At 35.3% G+C, this 16,025-nt stretch overlaps 1 protein-coding gene across 2 annotated transcripts in view; it reads right to left on the minus strand.

Moving 5' to 3' along the window:
* The window catches only part of LOC122634385 (neurotrimin-like), a 244,353-nt gene that overhangs the window by 145,427 nt on the left and 82,901 nt on the right, over positions 1-16,025 (minus strand). For both annotated transcript variants that reach the window (XM_043823280.1, XM_043823279.1), the window contains one exon: positions 13,470-13,579. In XM_043823280.1, coding sequence (XP_043679215.1) covers positions 13,470-13,579 — 110 coding nt within the window. The remainder of the gene's footprint in view (positions 1-13,469; positions 13,580-16,025) is intronic.

The raw sequence follows: 16,025 nt of genomic DNA on the forward strand, positions 1-16,025 counted from the left end.
TCTCTCTCTCTCTCTCTCTATCTATCTATCTCTCTACTTTGTAAAGATTAATCCTCGTTCTTTATACCAGCTAATGTCCACATTATCCTTTCATTTTTTTTTCTTTCTTTTTCTTCTTGGTAAATCTCTTCGACTTCTCTCTCTCTCTCTCTCTCTCTCTCTTTCTCTCTTTCTCTTTCTGTCTACCCCGTACACTCGTTCGCTTTGATTTCGGCGAAGCCTTTATGCAAAGAAAGAGAGACAGAAAGACTGTCTCTTCTCAATTATCTGTGTCTTTCTCCAGGAAGAGTTTTTTCTCAACGTCCTCGTAGAGAGAAGCGATGAGAGTCGTTCTCGTCGTAGTCGTCTAAAGATATCCATCATCCTTCAACGTGGATTTTTAATAAAAGTTACCCTCTCCGAGTACCACCCCAATCCTCCTCCCCTTCTCCTCCTTTCTTTCCAACCCTCGATACTTCTTCTCTCGTTCGTTCGTACCAAGATCGTGCTTAATATTTCATCCCATCTATAGTGATAATCCAACGCTGCTGCTGATTTCCTATCACTTTTCCTATCCCGATCAGTTCTTCTCCCCCTCTCCTCTCTCTCTCTCTCTCTCTCTCTCTCTCTCTCTCTCTCTCTCTATTTCTCTCTAACTTTACCGAAGCGATCGATTTCCCCATGAATCCGTACATGACCAAGCGCGACGTTAACGACGTTAAAGTCGAAATTGAGTAAACCGATGATGATAGCCGTTTCGCTATACGCGTGATGTATCACGTTCAACGAGGCTCAACAAGTTTTTTTGAATTATTGCCGGTGAGAGAGAAAAAGAGAAAGAGAAAGAGCGACAGAGAGAGAGGGAGAGAGAGAGAGAGAGGGAGAGAGAGGGAGAGAGAGAGAGAGAGAGAGAAAATGGCAGAAGCACGAGTAGAAGTGGAATCAAAACAAAGATTTCATGGTCATTGACGATTTATGACTTCGTTTATTTACAAATCGAACGGGTTAATAAATCATATTGGTTTGTGGTACTTCTTTTCAAACATATTCCATTTAAATGTCATTAGAAATACTACAAAGAAATAATAAGTGAGGGACGTCTCGTAAAAATGTAAGAAATGAGTGTCTCGTAAGAAAAAAAGTAAACAAAAAAATAAAGAAAAGAAATGGGAAAGAAAAAAAAAAAACGAATAGATCCTATCGATGCAATTAATCACGAATTCATTAATTCATAATAATATGATAATGACGGCGTTCGGTGTTGGATTCTATATACCCACTTTGTTTCTATTCAAACGATTAGGTATTTTAATTTTTCTTCTGAAAGGTAAGTATGTAGTAGGTAGTAGGTGACGCTTAAACTCTCGAGGTACATTACAAAAGGGGGTCCCCGTATGTAGACGTTATTGCAGGAGAGAACGATATGCGACCATTTATTTCCTATGACAGGCGTAACAATGACAAAAAGGAAACATTAATCACAGAGGCTCGCGATGCCGGTCGGCCCATCCTGGAAAAACAAGTATCACGATTCTCTCTCTCTCTCTCTCTCTTTCTCTCTCTTCTTCGGTCTTTCATGGTACGCTTATTAAACGTACTTTAAATACTAAAAATCATGGTAGAGAGGTAAAAGAAAAATCGAGTTAAAGAGGACCGAGAAGCCGACCCTCCGGAGAAAATTTATCCAAAAGTTCTTCCACCAAAGATAAATTAACGACGGCGAGATCTCGTATAGAAAAGGATGTCCAATGTTGGGGAAAGAAATGAGCGAGATAAAAAATTCACTCTGTTTCCGGGTCATCCCCTTCATAGAGAATTACACGTAACGTTAGGGAAATATTTTCTCGGGATGTCTCTCTCTATCTCTCTTTCTCTTTCTCTCTCTCTCTTTCTCTCTCTCTCTCTCTTTCGCTTTCTCAATATATATTTTCAAGAGCTGTTAATGAAAGAGAAAGAAAAATACAAATGGACAACAAGAAAGAAAAACATAGAGGAAAGGTAAATATGCAATAAGAAAAAGAGCAAAGAGAGAAATGTATACGCCACAAAAAGAAAAAAAAAAAAGAAAGAGAGAGAACAAATCGGATATCGGCAATACTAAAATTTCACGACTACGTCGTAACAATTTCGATTGATCGAGAGAGTGAATGGTAATGTTAGCGTTGTTGTTTTTGTTGTTGTTGTTGTTGTTGTTGTTGTTGCTGTTGCCATGATGGCGGTGAAATTTCATTCCTTTCTATACTCTTAGAATAAGGGTCGTGTTCGCGAGAAGAGAAGAATTACTAGAAGGGTGAACAGCAAAGGACTTTTCGTAGGTTTCGTGAGGACCCATCTGAAATCAACGGTCGGGAAAATGAGTGTCATCTCTTCTGTAACACGCGGTGTCTCCACGGAGTTTTCCCCGTAGTCTTTGTCACAGAAAATCTCGCGAAAGGACGATGAAATTTTATACTCTCCTTGGCTGGATCTTGTCACGAATCGGGCCAATCTACTCATAGCGATTATTATCATTACTATCATACGTTACGTATATTGTATTGTCTGACAAAAAAAAAAAAAAAATAAAATAAAATAAAATAAACAAAATAAAGAAAAAATAAAGAAACAAAGAAAATGTTACAAATATATCAAGTACGCGTTCCTCTTTCTTTTTTCTTTTTTCTTTTGCCTTTCTTTTTGTTAGTTAATCTTTTTTATACATTTTTTGTTTTCTTTTTCGAATTAACACGCTATGAAAATCTTCGGACTTTAATTTTTCATTGATAATATTTGCGAACGATCTGTGTTTAAATATTTAATATATTTATTATGATACATAAGAAAGAAAAAAAAGTAGATGCAGAAAAAGAAAAAAGGAAAAGAATAACGATTCGTTCGTTTCAAAGTTTCGATTTCTTCGATTAAATTGTTTATATAGAAATGCATTCGTTAATAGCATCTTTTGGCTCGCTTCCATCTTTGAACACTTGTTGCGACGACTCGAGACTTTCTAATCTCATTCGCTCTCTCTCTTTCTCTCTCTCTCTCTCTCTCTCTCTCTCTCTCTCTCTCTTTCTTTCTTTCTTTCTCTCTCTCTTTCGGAAAGATGATTTCCACTAATTTTTAAAATATTATCCATGCTGTAGACGAAAACGAGCTGGTAACGAATTATAAATGATTTATCGATGTTCATACATATCCGTTCATTTCGATTGAATCTAAATCAATAATTCAATCGGTAATCCCAGTAATAATCGTTCCCATTCGTATGTTTACGATCTTTTCATAGACGTTGAAACGGTATAATATTCACAATCCCTCGAATTTTAAACGCGTCAACTCTTCTCGCGGGCTTCTGTATTTACTGGCACCATTCCCTCTGCCATTTATATCGCACAAGGCGATGAAAATTTTACAACGCTTCTCGTTCTAGCCTTATCGTTGAAAAGAAGAGAGATAGAGGAAGAAAAAGAAAGAGAGAGAGAGAGAGAGAGAGAGAGAAAGAGAGAGCGAGAGAAAGAAAAAGGGTCCTGAAATTATCGTTATCGTTATCGTTATAGCTCGAGTATGCTCAATATTTTTACGATCGATTTAAAGAAACTTTGACACCTGTACCTTCTCGTGAAAAAGAAGAAGAAAAAAAGAAAAAAAAAATGAAAAATCTTACAATTTCAACAATTTTTTTCTTCCTTCCTTTTGTACGATTTCAAAATTCCCTTTATGATACATATAGGATATTTCCAAATTATTGTAATTATTCGAAAATTCGATTACAATATTCTAATACCAAATATATGCAATATATTGACATATACAATATACAAACACGTATTATCTATTGAATTGAATTATAAATAAGTATGACTATAATTAAAATACAACCTCACTTACATTCATGAATCAATCTATTAATAATAACAGAAAGAAAGACATAATAATAGTAAGAACATTTTCGAAACGAAAAGAAGGTAATAGCAGATTAGAAAGAGAAGAAAAAAGGAAAGAAGAAAAAGACAAAGAGAGAGAGAGAGAGAGACAGAGAGGGGAAGAGAAAAAAGAAACAAGAAAAAAACAAGAAAAAAAAACAAGGAAGAAAGAACAGAAGTTTAAGGAAAAAAGAAAATAAAAAAAGAGAGAAAGAGAGAGAGAGAGAGAGAGAGAGAGAGAGAGAGAGAGAGAGAGAGAGAGAGAGACAGAGAAAACGGTAACAAAAAAAAAAAAACAAAAAAAATTAGAAGAAGGGCGGATGCTGCGGCTGGCACTGCGGAATTTTAGGAAATATCTCGGCCCCCTTTGCCGTTCTTCGACTTTCCTGCGGAGAGAGAAAATATTCGAGCTACTAGGTGCCGTTGGTACGAACGCCGACGCGACTCGATCGTAAAAGGGCTGACACTGTGAGTGGGTGGAAGTGAAAGAGAGAGAGAGAGAAAGAGAGAGAGGGGAGGAGAGAGAAGGAGAGAGAGAAACAAAATGAAGGGTGGGGATAAAAGGCTGGGAGATTAACGCATCGATTAGTTCGAACACGGCGAAACACTCTTCGGCACTTTGGCACCGCGTGTGTGCGATTCCGACGCGTTCTTTTTATTATTCCATCGCTTTCGAAAGCTACGAAAGCTCTTCCCCCCTCCCGGACCTCTCTAACCCCTCTATTCCCACTATCACCCCGATAAATTCACCCTCTCACGTCTCGTCCTCTTCCTCTCTGTTTCTGTCTGTTTGTCTGTTTGTCTGTCTGTCTGTCTGTCTGTCTATCTGTTTCTATCTCCTTCTTTCTCTCTCCAAATCGGATAGAAAAGGATAAAACATGTGATTTTCATTGCTCCTCTCCTATATTAATTATTCTTTCTCTCTTCTCTTCTCTCTTCTGTTCTCCTCCGATCGTTTATTTTTTAATAAATATTTGAGACAGTTGTTTTCGGTTGTTCCTTTTTAATTTTTTATAATTTACATTTTTCACCAAGCTATATTTTAAACCTCTACGTACGCGATCGTTAATTTTGTTTCGGACCTCGATTGAAGGATTTAATTTGGGGAAATTAAATGCTTCGAAGAGAATATATATATATATATATATATATATATATATATATATATATATTATAGAGAAAAGGAGAGAAATTCAGGACGTTAATATCGCAAGCTTTTTATCCTCTTCTCTTTCTACCTTCCACGTTTTAAATAAAAACCGAAGTCTTGGTAGATAAGTTTAGCAAAAGGTTTCTTAAATAAAATGCAAGTGCTATTCTTGATTGTCTGCTTTTCAAATTAAATATCTTTTGATTTTTTATTGTAATCGGAGGCACTTAATCTCTAATTATTCGAGTAATATTATTGATTTAATATAAGACTTCAACGAACAAAGAAACAGATAAAAACAAAAAAAAAAAATAATAAAATCACATAAATATTTTACTCTGATATTTTATAAATGAAACTTGTTAAAATTGTATAATAAATTTATATCTTAAATTGAATTCTCAAATATGATAAAAACAGAGAAAAAGAAAGAAAGAAAGAAAGAAAGAAAGAAAGAGGGAGAGATTAAAAAAGAAAGAGACTGAGAATACAATAACTTCTTTTGGGAATAACAATTGAAATATTCGCGCATTTGCAAGAGCCAAATGGAAGGAAGAAAATTAAAACAAAAAAAAAAAAAACAGAAAAAAAAGAAAAAAGAAAAGAAAGAAAAAAGAGAAGAAAGATAAAAATGAAAAATAAAAATAAAAAATATCTGTATAAAGATAGAGATAGAGAAAGGTGAAGAAAGATAGAGAAAGGGTGAAGCAAACAGAGGGCAATACTCGAGAAGAAAAAGAAAATGGTAGAGAAAGAGTGAGAGGAAGGAAAAGAAGGATTTGCATCGACTCGTTGAGAAGGATCTGCCTTCGAAGTCTTACTTCAATCGAACAACGAATTCCATTACTATCGAGAACTCAAGATGAACGAATAATGGTCTTCGTAACGTCTCTCACCCTTTCTTTTTTTTTTTATTTTCTTCGAATCGGCCTCGAGTGTCGTTTGTGAATCCCTAGATCATACAAATTTCTTCAAACGGGAACGATCTCTCGACCTTTTTCGATTTCTTTGGAGAATTCACATACTTCTCCTTTACACATCTCGTTGACGTGGTCCTGAGAGAAGAAGAAAAAAAAAATCAATTTATTTATAGATCAAGAAACGATGACGTTTCATTTTTCAGGATATCCTTCAACGATGATTCCCTCTTAACGAATTGATATACCGCAATTCAAACGTTCCTTTTCGTATGCAAGAAAATTTTCGAAGATTTCTAATGTATACGTTGTCCCAAGACGTAACATAAAATTCTTTTATTTATCCTTCGCAATTCTTCTTTTTTTGCGAAGAGTTAAAAGACGAGTCATTAGAAATGCAGATCTAAAGGACGTTAACGCGAAAGGTCCTAATCTTCCAGATTGAAGACGTCGGTGCGAAATAACAAGCGTGTACGTACATATGCTTTAGATACAACGAGTTTACGTACGCATACAGAATATACACATATATATATATATATATACATATATGTATATACACACTTACATCCCGTGAGACATAGAAGCGATCGTACACAATACACGACGCGTTTCCTTTCGCGTTTCTGGTACCTTCATCGAAACTGCATAAGCTCTACTTACCCAGACGCAGCCATAGTGTTAGCTCTGGTTTGGGGTTTGGCCGCGCCAAGCCGCGTGTTTGCGGTTTTGCTGTCGGTGCTCCGAAGTAGACTCAGTACACTGTGTGTTTCCTCTTCTATATATGTGTATGTATGTGCTTTCACGTTGCATATATGTGTGTATGCACGTGTAACTTACTCAAACATTCTCAACTCTCTCTGTAGATTCCTATGGATATATACATCTCTCTCTCTCTCTCTCTCTCTCTCTCTCTCTCTCTCTCTCTCTCTTTCTCTCACACTCGCTCTCTCTCCTTCTATCTCTTGCGTGTATTCCCAACGACAGATTCGTGTAGACAGAGAGGGCGGAAAGGGGGTCGGACTGAGGCTTGGAGAGAGGTAGGGGAAGGTGGTGGTGGTAGTGGTGGTGAGAAACGATCGATATAACGATAGATGTCCTGCGGGTGGACAACTAGCACGAAACCTTCCAGCTTATCGTCGATTCGCGCGAGCCACCGATGATTCGAGGTGGATGGAATTTGAACATAGAGAGAGAGAGAGAGAGAGAGAGAGAGAGAGAGAGAGAGAGGAAAGAGAAGAGGTGAGGTAAGGGATGGTTTAGGGTGGTAGTTATGTAAAGTGGGAGAAGTCCGAAAAACGCTTCGATTCGACGTCGACAGATTTTCGACGATTGAAAAAGAGACTGCGTGCGAACTGCTCGTGATTATTTCCTAAGAATAGAAGAGAGAGAGAGAGAGAGAGAGGGATATTTTAACTATCTTTATTCTCTCTTTTTTACTGTTTTCTCTTTAATTTTCTTTTTCGCGATACGTTGCTTATATATCGAATATTTATTGGAACGTCGATATTATTTGATAAAAACATTTCTTTCTTCTATCTTTACGAATGCAAAAGTTGGAATTTTTTCTTTCCGTTTTTCTTTTTTTTTTTAAGTAAGGGACTCTTTTGTTCGAGTAAAAAACTGTGATTTGTTCGAACCAAGAGTCGGTTCTAAGCCATCACTTTGTAACTCCCGAAAGCGGGCAACCTCGTTGTAGCCCACGGCAGCTCTTAGGGCGTAACATCTTAATAATACAACCTGCTACAAACTACCCCCCAGTTCATTACCCATTCCAGTCTAAGGGCGAGAACGAATCGAGGATAACGAAGCTCTCAGAAGTCGAGACGAGACGGTATGGCCCCGACCAAGCGGCAATTGAAAAATCGTTCGAGCTAATTAATTGGAGAATAATCCGAGGAGAACTTTAATAGCTCCGGCGTGGCCACGTTGAAACGACAAGGAATACTACTAGAGGTATGGAATGAAAGATAAAGCGAAATCGAGATCAAAGGGATCGAAGAAAAACGAAGGAATCAACGAATCAATTAAATGTCGATGATTCGCGCATAGGGTTTCAACGGATAAAAATGTCAAATTGTTTCTCAGCTTTTTGTTTCTTTTTTTTTTTTTTTTTTTACGACAAGATATGAATTTTTGAAAGAGAAAAAAAAATAAAAAAAGATTAGAAGCGTATCTTGAAATTCAGATAAAAGCGATAGCATTGTTTAAAATAAATGCGATACTGACGACAATGTGTTTGTTCCGATATCAATTTTCAATAAGAAAAAATAAGAATAAAAAAGAAGGGAGAAACTCTTTCATCGAGCCAAAATCGAAATCAAAACGATCGAGGAAGAAATAAATATGAAGAGGAAAAAAAGAAATATTAACTAAATAAATTAAATATCAATATATATGGCGGCACCTATTGGTTTCAACGAGTGTGAGAAATATCTAAGATACTTTTTCAGGTGTGAATTGTCGAAATAAAAAAAGAAATAAGAAAAATAACAAAAAAGAGAAAGAAAAAAAGAAGAGAAAAGATCAAGAGGAACCGTTTCGAAATACGTTCTCTTATCGAGTCGCATCTAATCCACGTCCTATTTCCGCAGGCGATCGTTGGATCCTATCTTTCCTATCCTCTCGGTGACCATACCCAGCAACGATGAAAATAGCAAACGGATTTCGTATCTACAAAGATCGCACAAGTTCACACACTCGAAAATAAAATCTATGAAAAATCGACGATGGCCCTTTCCGCTTGCATTTTATTTTCCCGAAGAAAAGTACAAGTCGAATCGTTTTACGTTCTCTCGGCGAACATTAGATAAGTGATAGCAACTAATAATACATTAGAAATCAATAATTGAGAAATTTTTATATTCGATAAATTTTTTAATTGTTTCGATTTATTGCTTTACAAATCGATCGTATTTGTAATTTTTATAATCTTTCAGATATAAATCAACGATCATATTAAATAATTTATAATATATATATATATACATATATATATTATAAAAAGATTACTTTATGAAAAGAATCTATACGTGTGTCTGTGTGTCTTTACCCCAGAAATCTTAATCAAGAATACCCACGAACAAGATTATCCACGATCGTGAATCTATTCTCGTTTATTCGCCCGAAGGAATTAATTTTCAATTTTCCAATTAAAGAATTTAAGTTGGATTCGGGTTAAGATGTTGCTAATTATGCTTGACGTTGACACTTCGATCCTTGAAAGCCAAATAGAAAACAATAAAGTAGGGTTTATCAAATGACGGAAATGTCAGAAAAGATATATCTTATCTGTCGCGACTGTCGATTATAATTATCATTACATATTATAAGTAATTATTGATAAACTACAAATTTAGAATTGAAGGAAAGAAAGCCGAAAATAAAAAAAATAATTACAAAAATAAATAAAATAAAATAATAAAAGAAATCAAAAAAAAAAAAAAAAGAGAGATAATCGATCGCTGACAACGCCACGCCGTGAGCGAGGATTAAAGCTTTCGATGGTAAGCTCGAAAATCGCTTTTCACCGAATTACCAAGCCATGTCTATCGACGATCGCTCGAGGCCCGACATTTTTTACAACATTTTCACTGGCCGACCATATTTGTTTCGTTCTGTTCAATACGTTGCAGAGAAAAGGGACGTGGAAGCTTTAAAGGGCTACAAAACATGAATTCCTCGCTACGGAGCTTTCACCCAGTCCCGAGTTTTTCCTATTGACTTGGAGTAGATAGTATAGAATTTTAATATATATGTGTGTGTGTGTGTGTGTACGTATGTATGTATATATCGTTCTCTGCTTTTAACGTTAATTCCATTACCCAATCTCTTTTTGAAACGAAGTAATCAAGTACAAATTGAATGGATACTTATCTATTAAACCAAAAAGTTACTAACGATTCATAGATCGTCAAAGGTATTCCTTAATGAAATTAGTAAAAAGATCATTATATTAATTAATCGAAAACAGAGGAGAAAAAAGATTACTCATTCAAAATAAAACAATTTGTTAATGAAAATCGTTGAAAATCGTTAGTATTATTTCACGAAAAAACCTTGATCGGATATCACGAAAAAGGGGAAAAGGTGGATAGGGAAAAAAAATAAAAAAAAATAAAAAGAAAAATGATTTTCAACGAAAATGGACAGTGCTTAGATTTGGCAAGATACATCGAATGATTTTATATCGTGACCCAATGGTCATATTACGGCTTACCTAGCAGGATAGTCTCTCTTCTCACGAGCTCGATACTAACCCTTAGTGGCCCTTAGTGTCCCATGTAAAAGCCAGTAGGGAGTTGGTGTGGCGCTAAACACGCACTTAAACTACCCTTATACCGCTTTACCCAGAGATATCGGAACCTATTACCCTACGATCAACCGACACGCTACTTCTATTTACGACGGACAACTCTGAACTGAAGGTCGACCGCACTGGGACACCTCGCGTAATAGAATTGTTTATCTTCGCGTTTGTTTCTCTAAAAGATCAACCTATGATATACTATAACGCGTACAACCTATGTATCATCAAAATATTATTGTTCCTTACGTACATACATACACATACATATTTCTTCTACAAGTATGATTTAATTCTTATCTTTTTGTTCGTAATTAATAATATCTTATCGTCGTATCTTATACATACGATTGTTATTAAATATCCTATTTACGTATCGCTCAATATTCGTCTCCTTCTTTTTTTATATCTATCATTGTTAAATCTTATTTCGTTTCCATTAATATTTTTAATTTTATAATCATTTAATTTATATGAAGAAGTAAAGTATTTTACCTATCGAATAAATCCGAATTAGAAACGAAAAAAGTTATTTGCGTTTTTCTTTCGTCTGATATAACTTGGAAATAAAAAGAAATAAAAATAGAAGAAGACTAAGACGAAGAAGGAGAAAAAAAAAAAGAAATCATATTATATCTATTGTAATCGACGATACGATCATCTTTACTTACATCGTCATTTCCGTTCGCTCTTCCTGATCTTTATAAAAATATAGTGAAACGAGAAAAGATAGAAGATCGAGTGGAGACAAGGTAAAGATATTATCCGGGTAACGTAGAAACGGGGACAGACCAACGATACCTAGAGACTTTCTTTGGATTACGAAGCCCATATTCAAGACGCTACTTTTGGCTTGACGTGTAAAGTAAGAAGACGAATCGTCTTCCTGAATAAAGATAAAACGTGCGCCACCGACGCCGAAGAACGTTTTCCGGGAGTTTCTTTCTTGCGTAACCGCGGCACTCGCTTTTCTCCATTTATATCGATATCTTGTAGTAGTTCGGCAAACGTACCTATCTTTCCCTATTTATGGCAAAATTCTTATGGGGAGAAGGAGGAGCAGGAGGATCTGAGAAAACACATACGCAAAGAAATACAATAAAAAAGTGGAATATGTGAATTAAATTATTGTATTCTTTGTTTCCTTTACTCTCATTCCTCCCCTCTCCACCCTTACTCGTCTCAACCCTACACCCTTCGCTTCACTTTTCTTGCGACAGACGGAATCGATTCGTGTTCTACGATCTTAACCCGAAAATACTTTGCCGTCGTAAATTTCACGACGTCAAGTTTATTTCTACCCCACAATTTCGTAGAACTGGAACATACTACCCTTAGCCAACCTCCTCCTCTTCCTCCTCCTTTTCCCACCCACTGCACCCTCCCATCGGTCTGTTCCAGTTCGGTCGTTAGTTTTCCTAGTAAAAGTTCAAGGACCTGAATCATGTTTACTGTATCCATATTGTTTTCTTTCACTGTGTTTATTCTATGTTATATTAGTATTATATATATATATATATATTACAAACGTGTGTGTATATTCATTCAATGTATCGAAGTTTATATAAAACAGGAAGGATGATTCTCCTTTTCTTATTTTTTAATTCTAGATATATTAAAATAACGCAAATATTTTTGAATCGTTCATTAAATAACATATCTCTTACGGACAAAGACAAATATTACATTGCGGTAAATATTGAATGAAAGTTCGTTCAAAGATAAAAGACGAATGTTATATTGAGATACAATGATATTATTTTTGAAATGTTCATTCAATTTTAGATAAAAGTAAGATAGTTCTATTTATAAATTTCTTAAATCCAAGATTCAAACAAAAAAAATGCGATATGATCCGCAAACGATATCTCGCGACGAAGATAAAAATACTCGATGTTAACTGAAAAGAAATGTATGTGTATATATATCTAATGAAAAAAATAAAAAAAATACAGCGATCGAAAAAAGAAACTTTGTAAAAATTCGTGATTTTATATGTTCATAGAAACGTCGTAAGAAAATATAATAAGATCATTCTCGCACACATTCGACATGTTTGGGGTTTAATGAAATCCTTTATCGACGGATTGCATTCATTAAGAAAGCTAAGAGAGGCACGTGCTTCGTAATTTGACGTTCGTAGCTCTTTTATATGCATACGCAAGACTCGTCAGAGATTTTCGTAAGGAGGCTGCAGAAAGACTGTTGAAGCTGCAAGCAGTCATCCGCAACTTGTTTAACAAACACGCGTCGACGACTCCGTCGGTGCTTCTTGTAAACGACTCGCGATACGTCGCAAACGCGTTTCTAAAGCGTTCTTAAAGTAAAACCGAAGTGAAAGGCGTGAAGAACATCAGCCCAGTTGAGTACCGTCGATATACATTTGCATCTTGCAAACAGAGTTCTTGCGTACGTATGTGTACGCGCATGTACGTGTACGTATACGTTTGCATTTACGCGTGCGTGCGTACGTACGTACGTACGTACGTACGTGAGACATTTATGGCATCTAAAAGCAAACGTTCTTTGCAACTTTGTTGTCATAAGATGTACTATAATTTCTCAGGAATATTTACAATGTAAAAGATGTAAATATCTGAGAGCCTATATGATGATCGAGCGAATAAATTTAAAGAAAAAAAGAGAGAAAAGAAATTAAGATAGACATCCGTGAGAAATCATATTACCGTGAAAAAAATATACCTATCTTCGTGATTCGTTGTATATTTTTCATCAATCTTGGATTATGAAAGAAAAAAAAAAAAAAAAAAAAAGAAAGAAAGAAAAAAAAGAAAAGCAAAATGAACGAAAAAAATGATACTTTTTATTTTTGATGGATTGGAATTTTCATACGAAATTTATGCTTTCAAATTCAATGTCCATCTTTATTGCGAGATGTAAAAGTTAGTGAACAATATATCTTGGAGAATTAACTTTGGTCTTTCATCTTTCTAATAATAAATGAAAAAGGATGAGATTCTATTAAACGTGAAGAACTTAAAAAAAAGAAAGAGAAAAAAGTTTCCTTTGCAATTTCACGTTACTAATCTTTCATCTTGACAAGTTTGCTCGAACGAATCTTAAGACTCGATTAATTTTTAACTATCATCCCCTAATTATTTATTATTTCGATGGTTCGTCGATCTCGAAAGATCACGTATCGCGTGGAGTTAAATTTTGTCGATCTCTTTTTTTTTTTTTTTTTAACTCACCTTGAACGTACCCAAATCCTTCACACTGCATGCCAGTTTAACGTTACGCCCTGCCGGTACCGTGATATTTCCTATTTCAGAGACGAACTCAGGATCTCGTGCAGTGGTAACTGAAGGCAGAAAAAGACCAATTGTGACAGTGACGATGTTACAGCTCGTGCTTTCAAAAATTTGTTAAAAACAAAAAGAAGTGGGAGAAAAGAGGTACGAACATACACACACACACGTATACACGTAAAAAAAGAAAGAAAGAAAGGAGAGAAACACTCGTTGAAAATGTCCGTCTACGTTAACATCTGACGAATGAATCGTGACTACGTTTTCACGTTTCTTTCGAAAAATTTGCACGAGATATTGTTGAAACTATGTATATTCACAAATATTCTCGTGAAAAATTCAACAAAAATTAGTTAAGTTGTCCTCTCGACAAAATTCAACGTTACGAACAATATATAAAAAATCTTTTGGATTACGATGTTATTGAATTTTCGTAAGATATACGAAGCACATGTCGATATATTCTACATCGATATTCTGTAGAAACGCGTGCATACATCGATACAAATTTCGTAGAAAGAAAAAAAGATTCTTTTTTTACAGATTAGACAGATACGTTGTTCTATCAAGAAAATTCGATATTATCGTGGATAAAAAAATCTTTCCAATTACGATGTCATTGAATTTTCATAAGAAAGAAGACAGTTTCTGTGTATGTGTGTATATCTATTTTCTGTGTCGATACTCTTTATACATATCCGATAGACATATATATATATATATATATTGACGAAAATCTTGAAAAAAATTTGTACGAATTAGATAGGTTCTCTTGTCGATAAAATTATACCGTAAGATCAATAGAAAAATCTTTCAAATCACGATGTCATTGAATTTTCATAAGGAAGGATGAGAAGAAAGAGAGAGAGAGAGAAAAAGATAGATACATAGATAGATAGATAGATAGATAGATAGATAGATAGATAGATAGATAGATAGATAGATAGAGTATGTATGTAGAGTATAGCTCTATGCTTTTCCATCGATGGAAAAAGGAAATCGATCGATCTGCACCGACATACGTTCGTAGGCGGATGCGCTTTGAGTTATAGAAGCTCACCGCTCGGTGTGACAGCTTAGTTATTGAATACAAAATGCAATTTTTCAAGTCTTCGTTCCGGGACGGTCGCACTCACTGAAGAAAGAAGAACAGAGAGGGGGAAAGAGAGAGAGAGAGAAAGGGAAAGAAAGAGAGACATACTGACGAACAGTGATCGAATCTTCGAAAAGAAATCTTGACAACCGAACACTCTCCTTCGATCTTTATTTTTGTTTTTTATTATTACTATTTTCATTATTATTATTTCAGGTTACATTTTACGACTCTAGTATACCTACAAATATCAAAATCAAACTTCCATTTCTCCATGGTAAAAGTTCTGTTAAGTTTTTCCGCAACTTCGAGACATTTTTCGTATTAATACTTTTGCCGATAAACCATGGACAATTTTAATTTCATTAAAATTTCATTCCGACGACGTTCCGAAAAACATTGAACGATATTAATAACAAAAGAGCGACGGGAATAACGACACAGAGAGATCTGCCATTCCATCTTTCTTCGAGCAGAATCTTGCAAATTTAATTTATTTTTACGTACAGATATTTAGATAAGAAACGTTAACTTCAATTTTCGCGAATTACTAAACTCTTATATTTTACTCCTGTTAGTAATTTAAACGGACAATTTTTCTTTTCTTCTTTTCTTTTTTATATCAATTATTAATGTATGATAAAAAATACTCCGAAAAAAAGTTTCTCTCTCTCTCTCTCTCTCTCTCTCTCTCTCTCTCTCTCTCTCAGCAATGATAGTAACGAAAGAAATCGACACAGATAGATAGATAGATAGATAGATGGATAGATAGATAGATAGATAGATAGATAGATAGATAGACAGAGAAAGAAAGAAAGAAAGATCGGATCCACTGCAAAGCAAATCCGATACTCGATGCAACTAGTGTACCGTCTTAGCGAGTCACTTTCAATCCCTTTTCTTACTACTAAGAAGCTCGCTAGAGATAGGGAGAACAGAAATGGAGCTGGATCGGTCCGTCTCTATGCACCGTTGCAGACTTTTAAAGTTGAATCGAAGTGACTATCGCTTGCCAAGGGAGAAAGAGAGTACGGAGAGAAAGAGAGAAAGGGTTAAGGAGAGAAAAGCTGGTTAAAAGGAGAGAGGAGTAAAAGAAGGAGAGGGACAGGGGTCAGGAGGGGGTTAAGGAATATGCTGCTAGAAAATTCTCTTTGGGTTGCTGCCATATTCGGAGTGGTCGTACTTTCTCTCTCTTTCTTTCTGTATGTCTCTCTTTTCTGTTTCTTCTCCTTCTTTTTTTGGATGTTGGATGCTGGACCTAAAAAGATGGTAGATACGAACGTATGCGTGGTCACCTTACCCAAGTTCGTTCTTTCGAATTTCTTCTTTCCTTTTTTCTTTTTTTTTTTTTTTTATTTTCTTTTTTTTCTTCTTGTTTCTAAGCTCCTTTTTCTCTTGTCGAACAT

Source organism: Vespula pensylvanica, chromosome 14 (assembly GCF_014466175.1).
Source record: "Vespula pensylvanica isolate Volc-1 chromosome 14, ASM1446617v1, whole genome shotgun sequence".
Taxonomy (NCBI): Eukaryota; Metazoa; Arthropoda; class Insecta; order Hymenoptera; family Vespidae; genus Vespula; species Vespula pensylvanica.